This window comes from Fringilla coelebs (assembly GCF_963513975.1).
Source record: "Fringilla coelebs genome assembly, chromosome: 3".
In the NCBI taxonomy this organism is placed as follows: domain Eukaryota; kingdom Metazoa; phylum Chordata; class Aves; order Passeriformes; family Fringillidae; genus Fringilla; species Fringilla coelebs.
In genome coordinates this window covers 54481857-54495076 of record NC_140030.1, presented here as the reverse complement: position 1 = coordinate 54495076, position 13220 = coordinate 54481857, and the positions used below count along the sequence as shown (strand labels likewise).

The 13220-nt window shown below is 39.7% G+C and overlaps 1 protein-coding gene across 7 annotated transcripts in view; it reads right to left on the bottom strand.

The window, feature by feature from the left end:
• LAMA2 (laminin subunit alpha 2) overlaps nt 1–13220 on the bottom strand; it is a 336534-nt gene that overhangs the window by 24711 nt on the left and 298603 nt on the right. For 4 of the 7 annotated variants that reach the window (XM_084202391.1, XM_084202393.1, XM_084202395.1 and 1 more), the window contains 5 exons: nt 11190–11349; nt 8573–8697; nt 7818–7980; nt 5734–5878; nt 3728–3866 (listed from right to left, as the gene is read on the bottom strand). In XM_084202391.1, coding sequence (XP_084058517.1) covers nt 3728–3866; nt 5734–5878; nt 7818–7980; nt 8573–8697; nt 11190–11349 — 732 coding nt within the window. Of the gene's footprint in view, nt 1–1997; nt 2010–3727; nt 3867–5733; nt 5879–7817; nt 7981–8572; nt 8698–11189; nt 11350–13220 lie in introns of all 7 variants that reach the window. The other 3 variants (XM_084202390.1, XM_084202392.1, XM_084202394.1) reach the window with 1 other exon arrangement.

Below are 13220 nucleotides of genomic sequence, written 5' to 3'. Positions count from 1 at the left end.
TTTTGCCCACAGGCTTCAGGAATGCAATCAGATGGACTGACATTTATATTTCCAGTATCTTTCTTATGAAAACTGCTGTATATTTTCTTAGGACACAGTAATACATTTGACGTTTTCAAGCAGTTAAACAAAACAAAGCACTTGGGTTTGTTACAGAATGTAACTATCCATCCAAAACAGGAAAATATTGTCGTGGAATTCAAGTTCCACGTTTGACTCATCAGCTGGCTGATGAGAGGAAGCGAGAAACCCCTTAATAGTAATACCAAAACTATCATGCTTGATTACAAAAATACGATTTCCCAGGCCCGGGTACACCAGAGTGAGACCATAACTTCTGGTAACATCTGAACCAGGTTTGCCAGAAAAAGAGCCTTATAAAGTCACTTCAGAAAAAAAGCTGCCATTGTTACCATGGAGAGTAAATCCAAAAAGAAAAAAAAAAGCACTATTTAATTCACTAAAAAGTATTATCCATGAGTGTTTACTAGAGTATCTGAATAGGATGAACAGCTCAAAGAGAGAAAAATTAATTTGGGAAATAAATAAAGACTTAAAACTGGGGTGGGGTGGGGAAGGGGGGAAGCAACAACCACTTCAGTTCCCTGGAAGGAAAGAAAACATTTTAAAGACTATTAATTACAAAATAAAACCAATTTGCACAGATACTAATCAGCTGCACGTTTTGGCACTGAAAGCCATTCTTTGCATTATAGCCAACCGAGCAAGCGTGATGTATTCTCTGGCAAATTAGTACTCTCTGCATAAGTTAAGGCAAACATCTGGTCTACTAAAATGATCCATATGCTGCTTTAGTTACAGTCAAGTAGCTATGTTCACCTTTCAGTTTTCTTTTTTTTTTTATTTCCTAGCTCTTCTCCAGTTTCTGGATTTTATGGATTTATCTCCCAGCGGAATAACAGTTTTGCTGTTATCATTGTCACTGGAGCCCATAATCTTTGCCATCCAGAAACCATTCTTGATACTGCCTTTCCTGCCTGGTCCCGTGATAGACTGTCCTGATCCTGTCCTGTTACAAACAGCTGCTGTTATAATTCCCAACCCATATCACAGAATCACAGAATGGGTAAGGTTGGAAGGGAGCACTGTGGGTTGTCTGGCTCAACCTCCTTGCAAACACTGAACACTTGCTTGGCGTTTTCTTAAGACTTCTTTTTTCTTTTTTTCCTTTTCAAAATACACCAAATAAGGTCCAAGTTCACTAAGATCTTGCATAATTCTTTGTTTGTTTTGTGGGTTTTTTTTTTTGTAAGTTCTTTTTTTTGTGAAAATAGGCCAGTTTTGAGGGAAAACAAACAGCAATTTCTGGAGCTTGAGAGGAAATAATCTTTCTAAAGCTCAGGGCAGGAGTGTGGGGGTGAAGCTGTGTTTTTCCAATTCAAGACAGGAATTAGGCTGCAAAACACAGCGAAGATAACTTCATAACTCAGCACACCAAAGCAAAAGCGATGGATGCAAACAGTCGCAAACTGAAAACGCAGTCAGAAACAGGCGACCTCTCCTCTCTCCCCCTCATACTCCTGTTCTGAACATCAGAAGCGGCAAATTTCACAACAAATCTCCTCCGTGCTCCCATGCTCTCCTCAGTAACTCCTTCAGTGCCTCTGAGCAGGGCGCTCCCCATCTCCCGTGGCACCGCACCGCTGCTTCAGCCCGGAGCCGGGGTCAGCCCGGCTGAGCTCCGCGCCCCGGCACCGCAGCGCCGCGGGCAGCACAGGCTCAAGGAAGCCGCTGCGAGAGGAAAACAGAAGTTGCTGTGTAGGGGTGTGCACAGCGGGCAGGGTGACGGCGGTGAGCGCTCGGGAGCAGCTCCGCTGGCGGCGGCAGGAGCAGCCGGCCGAACGAGCGGAGAGCGGAGCCGCCGCTCGGAGCGCTGCCCATGCTGCTGCTGCTGCTGCTGCGGGGCCACCCGCGCGTCCAAGCTGCGCTGTAACTACAACACATGCAAGTCATGCAAATAATCCGATTGCTTTTACCTTGCCTTCATACTGGGGCGAGAAAGAAAGACAAGAAAAGAAAACAACAACATGGCATTAATTGTAGCAAGTGGTTCTTGTACTGTCGTTCCATGATGCAACAATACTTAGGATTAAATATACTTAATACTTAGTAGCAAGGTTCAGCCATTTCACAGTGAAGGAGGTGCACACCATTTACAAACAACATACAATAAAAGGCGAGATTCTAGGTAGGCTATCAGGCTGTGTAACATTTAACAGGTTTACTCCGCAAACAGCTGCCTAAAACCTAACACATCAGAGGGTTTTTGCAACTTGATACTATATTTGGTCATGAGCAGAAGCAAACCATGTAAAAGAATTTGGCAGAACTGACACGACCTGATAATTACAAAGTCATGGATACCTCAGTGTCCATTGTTTGCAGTAGCTCAGCTTTGCCCTAATCCCCCTTTCACTACTTTTGATTCTAATTTACCATAGCGTTAATCTTGCCTCGGGCCCTGACAAATCATAGCTGTAAGGCAGAACAGTAACCACAGGTCAAAGTAGCTGTGGTACACTGATTTTCTGGGCAGCCACAAAGGAAGTGGAAGATAATTGCTCTAGACGTTTTGTTATGCACTGGTGTGATTTCACAATTACATAATACAGTGTTTTATTTCATGAGTAAAATAGATCTTAGATCTTTTTATTGCTGGGTGATTTGACATCAGAGGTCAATGATTATCCTAATAAATTAACAAATATGTCCATTCTTTTAGTGGCAGAGGAGTCTGTGGATTAAACACAACAGTTCCTTGTGCACAAGACCACTTCAAGGCTCTCATTATGCCATTTAGTTAAAGCTGACATAGATTAATGGGCCTGCTTCAGTGTTGCTCATCTGTTCATTGTAGCACAGAATTCTCTCGTTCTTGTCTTTTCAAAACTGCTGAATATTCATTTAAACTTTAAATAAGTTTTTTGGTCTATTTAAAGACATGAAAGAAAGTCACTAAATTCAAGTATCTGTTATCCCATTTCTTTAGTTTATTTGCGTTGAAGTTAACGTTTGTGACTATCACTATGCAATATTTAAAAAATAATTACTGGGAATTTTATTTGTGTAGGAAATTCAGGATCAGACTTATGAAGGAAGAATATTTCATTCTGCTTACATTAAATATATGAAGAGTATCATATCATATTCTTTAAGTCCTGAACACTGGAGGAATTTTATCTAATGAGACCAGGAACTAAAATCTACAAATAATTTAAAATAATATCTAAGCAAAATATTTTAATACATATTTAAAGTATACTGACACAGATTATGCAAAAACATGTATACCCATCAAGCAGTAACTCCACGTGGAGTAGTCTGTAGGTCAATTTTTTTACTCATGCACAAAGTAAGCATTTGTCCTTAATTTTGTGAAGGTATTGAGCCAACTCTCTGAACCTGCAGTCACAAATTCTGTGCATCAAATAAATACTTAAAGAAACAGCTACATCATGGTTCTTGCACAGAGTCAGAAAGATGCACTGCACTGCAAGTATCATTTCCATTGTATGTCTGTAAGGTGAGCTGTGTGAAATACAAAACATATGCAAATAAAGCTCTATTCTACTGTGGAAGTACAGGGTACATTGGGAATTCACCATTCACTTACTGCACGTGAACTTGAGAAGCAAATGCAGAGAACAAATACATTGTATTTACATTCCCTTACCAAGACTAAAGAAATTGGTTTGAGCCACGTTACCTTAGATTTCTCAGGGTTGGCAATCCCCCAAAATATATTTTCTCGTGCCCTTTTAAGTTGAGTCCAAAGTGGCTGCCTGTAGAAGTTGTTGCTATGGTCTCTTCTTCATTAGTGTCTATGTCTACAATTGATATGTTGGCTAAAAGACATTTGAGATTAGTTACAAAATATCCATCAAGAACAATGATGTTTTAATGTAAGAAACCAACAGAAAAACATTGGGAGGGTTAGCAGGTGAGGGAAGAAGGAAGGAGGGCTGTATTTTGCAATTAAGACACTGGATTTCCACATTATCAATTATGGGCAGGGGAAGAAAGCTGCACTTTTCTGTTTCCATTACAACCTGAAAAGCTATAGCAATTCTGTACACTTTATTTTTATATATTCTCTAAACCTGCTTCCATTTGGTGCCTTCTTTGTGTCACTGTAATTTGGAGCTAAAACTTCAGGACACAGTCATGACATGAGATCATTTTACATTTAATTTGTGATCTCAGTCCAAAGACTGACTCTTGAACAGGATTTTTAGTGTAAACGTTTGTTAAGCACTGTCATTATGTGCCTTTAGAGATTGGTGATCACTCACTCTAAACCACTTACAAACCCAAAGCAGGCAGTTGATGTCATGTCCAATCTCAGTCAGCAGTCAGTGATGTGCTGCATACAACCATCCTATTCAGGTGCCTGTTCCATGTATATTTTTAATGTCCAGATTAATACAGAATATAAAGTTCAATAAAAGAAATAAGACTCGGTGAAAATTGCTGAGCAGGCCCCAAGATATATAGGGATGAAAAAAACAGGATTTCTTTTCTTTCTTCCTCCTTGGAATTGAATAGACAGACTTTCTGCTACACCTCACCAAAATCAGATTAATTTTCCTTTCATTTCTATACCTGTATCTTTTTTATAAACACACGATGTTTGAATGCTATTGATAAATTACAATTACATGACATTGCATTTTATATTAATACCTCCCAGGTTAAGTATGAGCTATGATAACTGGCTAGCAGTAAGACATTCCTCCTCTAAAGGGAGATCACCAAATCACTTTGGTGACTGTCCCAACTTCCAAGTCTACTTCAGCCAAATGACAAGGAAGAGGGACTGTGTGTGAGGGGTGAAGGCCAGGTAGAGAGCTGGCACTGCAGGAGACAGAGGCACAGGAATGTGGTGACCCTGAAGATTCAGAATGCAGTGAAAGTTCAAACTGCAAAAAGCACAGAGTATGTCACAGTAGCGACAAGTAAAACTAATTTGGCTCAGGTAAGATTCTACCAGCCCTATAACCAGACTAAAAAAACAAAACAAAAAAACAAAAGGTTTGCCAGCATGATAACCAGTAGTCTTTGTGATCTTATCAAATTCCACTACTTCACATTTTGTGCCAGTAACATGTTGAAGAATTAGGAGAACTTCTGGAGATGTTCCCAGTTGTTTCTGGGAACATCTCCATTGTTTCTGTCATCTTCCCAAATGCAGATTCAGTTCATGACACAATGCACATCACTAGGGAAGATAAAGTAGTGGTGATTGTCTAGTTAGATACTATCAATACTAAAGTCACTGCTTTTTTTACGCACTTTGGTTTATACTGAGCATGAGAGGACTGTACAGGATAAAAGCTATTGCTGTCCTAACAAAAATCACACATGTGTTTCATAATTTGGAACATGAACCTGATGAAAACAAGTTCTTTTTGATGAAAAGAAGTCTATTTTGAAAGTGATGAAAAGACTTCTTTTTTCCCCAGTCAGAGGAATTTTAGAATGCAAGTTATGACTGTATAAAATAATCACACCTGGAAAATAGGCTACCTTCATAAAGCACTATTTGACAGTGCAATCACTCACCCACAACTCAACACAGCTATAATCTAAACAAAAGAAATTGCTAAATCACCAGAACTTATAATTCCCACAGCACCATCCCTGTCATTAGAAGGGTAGGTGTACTGCACAGATAACTGGAAAAGTCACGCTGCTGACACCACAGGAACTTACCTTGCTTTTGAATTCTTGACAGGGTGAAAGATTTCCACTTGCCATCATTATGATTTTGGTTGCTGATAACCGAAGCTGTTCCTGAACCCAGGTCGTAGCTGACCTTTATACGCCCACCACTGAGTTCTACACTCATGAAATCCTTCTGTTAATGAAAAGGGTTAGATGCACCATTATGATGCTTGTCCATTTTGGTAAGAGGCATAAGACATTAAATAAACACTTTTGAATCCTGGGTGACTACAGACAACATTTTTCAAGCTTTAAAAAATGCTACAAGTTATGCATTTACTACCCAGGACTCTCATGAACAAACGTCTAATGCCAAGCTCTTTTTTCCCCTTACATTCTCTTTTGGATTGCTAATTTAGTTGGAATTTTGTTGGCATCTTGGTTTCAGTTTTAATGGGATAGCTGCACTTTTATTTTAGACTGAAGATAAAAATGGACATTATAATTACCTGAAACTAATATTCATCTTTGAGTGTATGTTTGCACTATAATTAATGTATTTATTGCATACCTCAGCTAGATTTAAACTTGCAAGGTAGAAAACAAAAACAGTGGAGATAATAAAGTGGGTATGTTTTACCAGATTTCCAGAGTAATCTATGGAAGCAACAGAGCAACAGAGAGATGGAGACAAAGAGAGTTATGAACACTCTTGTTTTCATCAACCACTGATACCAGTATCCAAGCAGCAACTGGAAATGGCTGACTGGAGGAACAATGCATGCTGCACTATCTCCAGAAAAAGAGCTGGCAGGACACAAAGAGCAAAATAAATAGCCAGAGAACTGGACAGCATGAAAGCCACTCATGGTGGAACTATGACCCAGGATGTAAATGTACCAGAGAAATTTTTATTATAATTTTGGTCATGGCCAGTTCCACCTCTTCTCAGAGGAAAACTGAACAAACTCAGTATTCTAGATGCTTAGGCATGTCTATCCATGCCTCATTGGAAAGATTATCTTCCAAGTTTTTATGTGGTGGGACAGTATCACAAGAAACAAAATATACCAAGGACCAGTTGCTTGTGTTTTTGAGATTCCAATTAAATAGTTTTTAAAAATAAAAATACATAAATCACAAATAATGATATAAAATAATCTAAAATAATGACTTTAATTATGCTTTCAATATTCAATTATAGAAGTTCATTAGAAAAGCTACATAAATATTTCATTATCGTAATAAAATTCTAGCTTTTCCTACAGTCAGTCAGGAGGAGCACCCTCCTCCTTGATAATTTCAGCTATTTTGAAAATTATTTCCAAAATACAGGAATCTGAAATAAGACTGATTTACATAAACACAGGTTTTTTAAAGTAGCAAGTGCTCAGTAATTCTTCAAGACATCAGTGAAAACTACTGCACATAATTTGTGCCCCATATGAAAAGAATAAGGGAAAGACTCTGTTCCCTGACAGTCATGTAAATCAATCTGGATCAGAGATGCCAAAGATGAGTTATTCAGATCTGGACAGGTGACTTTATAAATAATTTCTCCCTATTATCCACGCACATTTGCTACTGTGTGTCAATAAAACCTTAAGCTTTAAAACTAATGTTTCTATTCTCTGTTTTAGCTGTAAGAGACATCATTTGTGCATATTAGAAAAACACCATCACTATCACTGTTACTCTCATTTGTTGCATCAGTTCCACTTTAAATCCACTCAATAAAACATAAATATTTTCTTTACATGAGTAGGATTTCTACTTAAGACTTGTCTCTTTCCATATTCCTCCTGCCATCACACAATGATATTTTAAACTATGAATAGACAAAACCAACTGAAAATGTTCACAGACATAAACATCTGGGATAAAGGAAAATTAATTAATAAATTCAGAAAACTTGGAATTCTGCCCAGACTATCATAGTGATCCCCATTCAGTAAACATTAGGTAGTCAACCTGCACACTATAACACCGACCTCAGTTGGCCAGCAGTGAAGCATCGTACCAGGACAGTTGTACCTTAAATTACTAATTATTTTCATGATCTGATGAGTTCAGTGACTGCAAAGATGGTGTGAAACCTGCAAGGAGCACAGAGGTTAGCTGGCTGTTCTTACCAAGTCATCAGTAGCAAGATACATCAGCAGAGCATTTGATGAGAAGGTCCTGAACTTGAACATGACTGTGGAAATGTTGGGGTTCCAGCGGATGGGGCGGCTCACCATGGCATAGCTGTCACCATCAAACTGCACCGTTCCTTCACCGTCTGCCACCTGCGGGCTGAAAAGGACAATTCCAACCATTTTCTTTTGCCATGTGAAGTTAAAATGTGCAGGGCTAGGGAAATGTGGGCGCAGCTCCTGGGAGTCTTCCTGAACTTGGTTTGATGTCTTATCCAACCTCCCACTGACAGGGACAGGGTTTCCCATTCTATTTGGAGAATGCAAGCTCCTTTCTTTTGTGGGGTCTCTGCTCACTACCCTAGTGGCTGTGAAAGTCACCTTGAGGCACTGGACTCTGCTCCATGCCATGCAGGAGTGCAGGCACACTCATCACAGCTGTCCATGAGCCAGACTCAGTTCACTGTGGTTCTCATGTTCTCTCACAGTTTGACTGTTTCTGGTTTCTGGCTGTCAGGAGCCCTTCTATCACAGCCCTGTCACACCAGCCCAGTTCTGGTAACTCAGTGACCACACTTACAACCCAGACTGGCTGGTCTCCTCTCGGTGGAATTGCAACCTCACTCCTGTCGCATGCACATTGGAATTTGCTGGCAGCTGTGGAAATTCCTGCTTCTTGCCACCAAATGTAATGTCACTGCAGGCAGGCTCCCTAAAGAAGCACTGTGAGAAACAGTGGGTGCTTTACCTACCTGACAGCACACCCTTGGCAGTCACCTTCAATATCCCTGAAATTCCAGAGTCCTATTGGTTTGCTGTCTAGAAAGGTTTCCCCCATGCAGCCAGTGAAGGTGGTGACTCTTACAGCATCTGCCTTCTGCAACAGAGAACACAAACCTCCTTAGAATTGAATTTGAAGTGATCTGCTGCATCTGAAAATGTAACTGGTACAAAAATGATAAAAATAAATATTATGTAAAATTACATATAAAAGCATAAAAAAACCCCATACGATGTTTTGCAATATTTTAAATATCAAGATCATTATTTAATCTGAGAAGCCCTCCTACAGAACAACTGATCAGTGAAAATGTGAACTGAACTTCGTACCAGTCCAAATGGGAAAGACCTTTTAGATTTGAGACTCTTGGGAAGGCCTAGGGAGAGCAAGTCCTGAAGAACAAGGAGCTGCTTTGGCTTCCACCATCAGTTTTCCTGGCTGTTCAGAGAGCTGGCTGCTCTCACCTGTTCAAGGCCTAGCTGGGTTTTCATTTCAGACTTTCAAGAAAGGACCATGAGCAAACTTGCCCACAATACAATAAGCAAAGGGTTTCTCTTGTAATGCTTGAAACCCTGGAAATTGAGCAGACTGTCCAAGCTAAAAGACAGGCTGAGAACTCAACTGTTACCCCTATAACAGTTCATGCTGAATTTTGGGTGCAGAAAAATGTGCAGAGGGCAAAGCAATTAAAACACATGTCCCATCAGAACTCATTAAGCTAGGCTCATGCACATAGAGTAATGCTCATTAGAACATAACCTGGTACCACGATGAAGGCAGTAATAGTTGACAGTACACAGAGTACTCCACTAAAAATTACACTTCTAAAAATACCCTGATTCATTTAAATTTCAGTTCATCAATATGAGCTGATTAAAAATCTATACACTTAGCTATTTGAGATAGACAAGCACCTGCTGTTTTTACAGCAATTACAAATATTAAGATCTTGCAAGAGAACATGGAGAAGTGCAATTTGAAAATACTCCAGGAAAAGTATGACTCAAAAGACTTAATGTGCAACTGATATTTCCCAAGGTAATTGGATAGGTTTTAATTAGCAACAAGTATGAACTTAATGTCACTTCTAAGAAATTCATGACATCTAAGTATCATAGTCTTCTACAAGTCAGATGAAAGATGTTTTTAAAAACTGAAAATGAACTTTCTTTTTGAAAACACTGCAGAAATGCGTGCAAAAAAGGGATGTGGACAAAACTGTAGGACAAATCTAAAGCATTCCAAGCCCCAATAATATGAAAAAGCAGATTTCTGAGTCAGTGGCCTAAGATATACCAGTAATCTTGATTAAACATCCAAAGAGCTCCACAGTTTAAGAAAAGTCTTGGTTAAGGTCTTCATTTTGTGAGCCTTACAACTGTACCGCATGATGACAGAAATTCCCAAAAAACCTGAAGTTATATTTTAATTCAGAGATGGTACTTGAACAAAACAAATCTGACAGTGTTTAAAACTCTACATTGCAAATATACCAGCCATCCCAAACTTAAAATTGACTGCCTCCCTACTGCGGCCCTAGTCTTTATTTACCTGGAGAGAATAAAAGAATTCAGGAAGACTTTCCTGACTAAAATGAAAAAATAGAGAGTTCTTCACAAAATATTTGCACAATATTTTTTTAACCTAACTGAGGTTGAAAACAGCTGTTCTGACATTGACTCTTGCACTTTAATTTTTCTGCACATTGTGTTATTTTAACATTTGAGGACATCTACAACCTTGAGAATAAAAAAAGTTCAGTAAGTTCACTATTTGGAAAAGTCTAAATTTGAGCTTCTTTTCAAATGCTAAAATATTGATCAGGAACAGAATAGTTAATTTAAATTGTTTTGTAAAGAATGCCATAAGAAAATAAGTGCTAGTTAGCTTTTATTGGAGAATAATTTTTTTCAAAGATTTCTGTCTATTCTATTTGGCATACATCTTCTATTCATCCCATGAAGTTTAGCAAGGTGTCACCAGAAAAATGAACAGACAAAAAAAAGAGAAAATAGATCAGGGGTATGATGTAGATATCTGTAGGGGAACAGGGAAGGAAACTGGAACAAAAATAAAGAATATAAAGCAAAAACACCAAAAGCAGACTGCAAAGGAGGAGGTGATACTGTGGGTACATGACAAAGATAAAATCCCAAATGCAAGGGAAAATATACTCTTATATACATTGTTAGGTGACCAGAAATGTACGGAAATGTACGGAAACAGAAATGAGTTCCTGTCACTCTGGAACCAAAAGCCTGTCAGGGCAGCAGTGTGTCCAAGGTAAAGCATCCATCTATCCAGCAGGAATTAGGAATTAGCTGTTTGGGCTAAATGCTGCATCAATACAGCCAGCTACAGGGCTTCTGATCAGAAGGTTACATCGTGCACAGTGAAATCTCACATATATGCACCTCAGTCCAGGCAAATCCCAACAACCTTTCCAAAGTGCAAGTGTACTACTTGCAATTAAAGCATCTACTACAACGACACCAGCATATTAAAATTTACTATTTCTATTTTAAGCAATAACAGAATTTGTCCGCACAAATGGCCAGCTAACACAGTAACACTGGGAAAGACATTACCTTAATTTTTCCTGTTAAACCACCCACAAACAGCACAGCGTTGACATCCACATCCAGAATGGTATATCCAGGTGGGGAGACTGCACTGAATGTGGCTGGCACGATGCTGGCTTTAGGACCATCCAGAGCTCGCACCGATATTGTGCCATTTTTCCCAGTCCTAGAGATTAAAAAAATAATAATTTAAGCATACAAAGTCAGTAGTTACACCAAACATAGGAAAACTCTATTTTAAATGGTGCCTTTTAACAGAAGCACACATGACTGACCTGATTATGCCTTATTTTGATACAAATGCACACACACTTATGCCTGCATAAGCTAAAGACATCATCACAGAACCAGATCTTTTCCTCACCTGAATGTCTTTTTTGAACAAAATTCACTATATACATGACGTGGACCTTGCATTGACAAAACAAAGAATGTTTATTAGATTCTATTTGAACTGAAGTGATAAAGCACTTCAGTTTCCTTCACTGTGAGAAACAGAATTTGCATTTCTTGCAGTGGAGTTGTCAGGCTGCTTTTCAAACAGTTACAAACCCCATTAGGTTCAAAAATATTACTTTATTGTCCTTTATGAATCCCATCAAATATGGATGGCAACACAACAGCAATGGACTTTACCATTTATTAACTGTTTCTGCATCAGTTTGTTTTCTACTTCTTTGATTATATTAATGTAGAAGGAGTTTGCTGACATATTTTCACAACAGAAGGAATACACTGTGGAGTGATATGATTCCTGAATCCTCTTCCTGAAACTTCTTATAGATGGGTCTGGCATTTACCAGTTTGCAGCCTCCTGGGATGTCCCCAGCTGAAGAGGACTGCTGGTATATGATTGAAAGTGGCTCTCTTGGTAGTCTTGGGTGGATTGCATCCTCATGGACTTGTGTGGGTCTAAGGTGCAACTAGTTTATAGCAGAAGGTTTACTGATGGGAGGCCCTTTAAGGGATAAAAGTAATAATTCTTGAAAAACCAGGAGTCACTGAGCAGACTGACACTTTTTAGGATGTCTAATAATTCACAAATAGTATGGATGTCTTTCATCTTCAAACAGACTGAAATGCTCACAATGGAGTCTCTTCTATAAATAATTCTCTCTTATTTAGGGAGGACAATGGAGCTTGAAGAAAGATCTTGGCTAACTTGACAGCAAAAAGACATTGCTACCCTGTGCATGACAAGTTATCAGGTTGGAAGATATTGTTCTAGTGATAGTCAGTTCTGTAAAACTGGAGGATTACAGAGGATGCATCAGCACTATGTGGCTGATATGCCGAAGGACACTGAAAGGACACTAAATTGGGAGAAGCTGGCAACTTCCTTGAAGGCAGACAGGCCCTGCAGAAAGACCTGGACAAACTAGAGAGATGGGCAATCACCATCCATATGAAATTTAACAAGGGCAAGTGCCATATTCTGCACGTGGGATGAGGTTGTGTGTACAGACTGGGGAATGAGAGGCTGCAGAGCAGCCCCATGAAAAGGGACCTGGTCAATAGCAAGTTGAACGGGAGTCCTTGCAGCCAGGAGGGCCAAGCGTGTCCTGGGGGGCATCAGGCACAAAATCACCAGCTGGGCAAGGGAGGGGATTGTCCTGCTCTGCTCTGCACTGGGGCAGCCTCACCTCGAGCACTGGGGGCAGTTTTGGGCGCCCCAATATTAAAAAAATGACATTAAAGTATTAGAGAAAGTCCAAAGCAGGGCCGTGTTCAAAGCAGGAACAGTGAAGAGTCTGGAGGGGAAGCCTTTTGAGTAGTGGCTGAGGTCACTTGGTCTCTTCAGCCTGGCAAAGAGGAGACTAGGGGAGACCCACTGAAGACTGCAACATCCTCACAAGGGGAAACGAAGGGGCAGGTACTGATCTCTTTAGTCCTGTGAGCAGTGATAGGACTTGAGAGAACAGCATGAAGCTGAGTTAGGGGAGGTTTAGGCTGGATATCAGAAAAAAGTTTTCCATCCCAAGGGTGACTGAATTCTGGAACAGGCTCCCTATGGAAGTGGTCACAACACCAAGACTG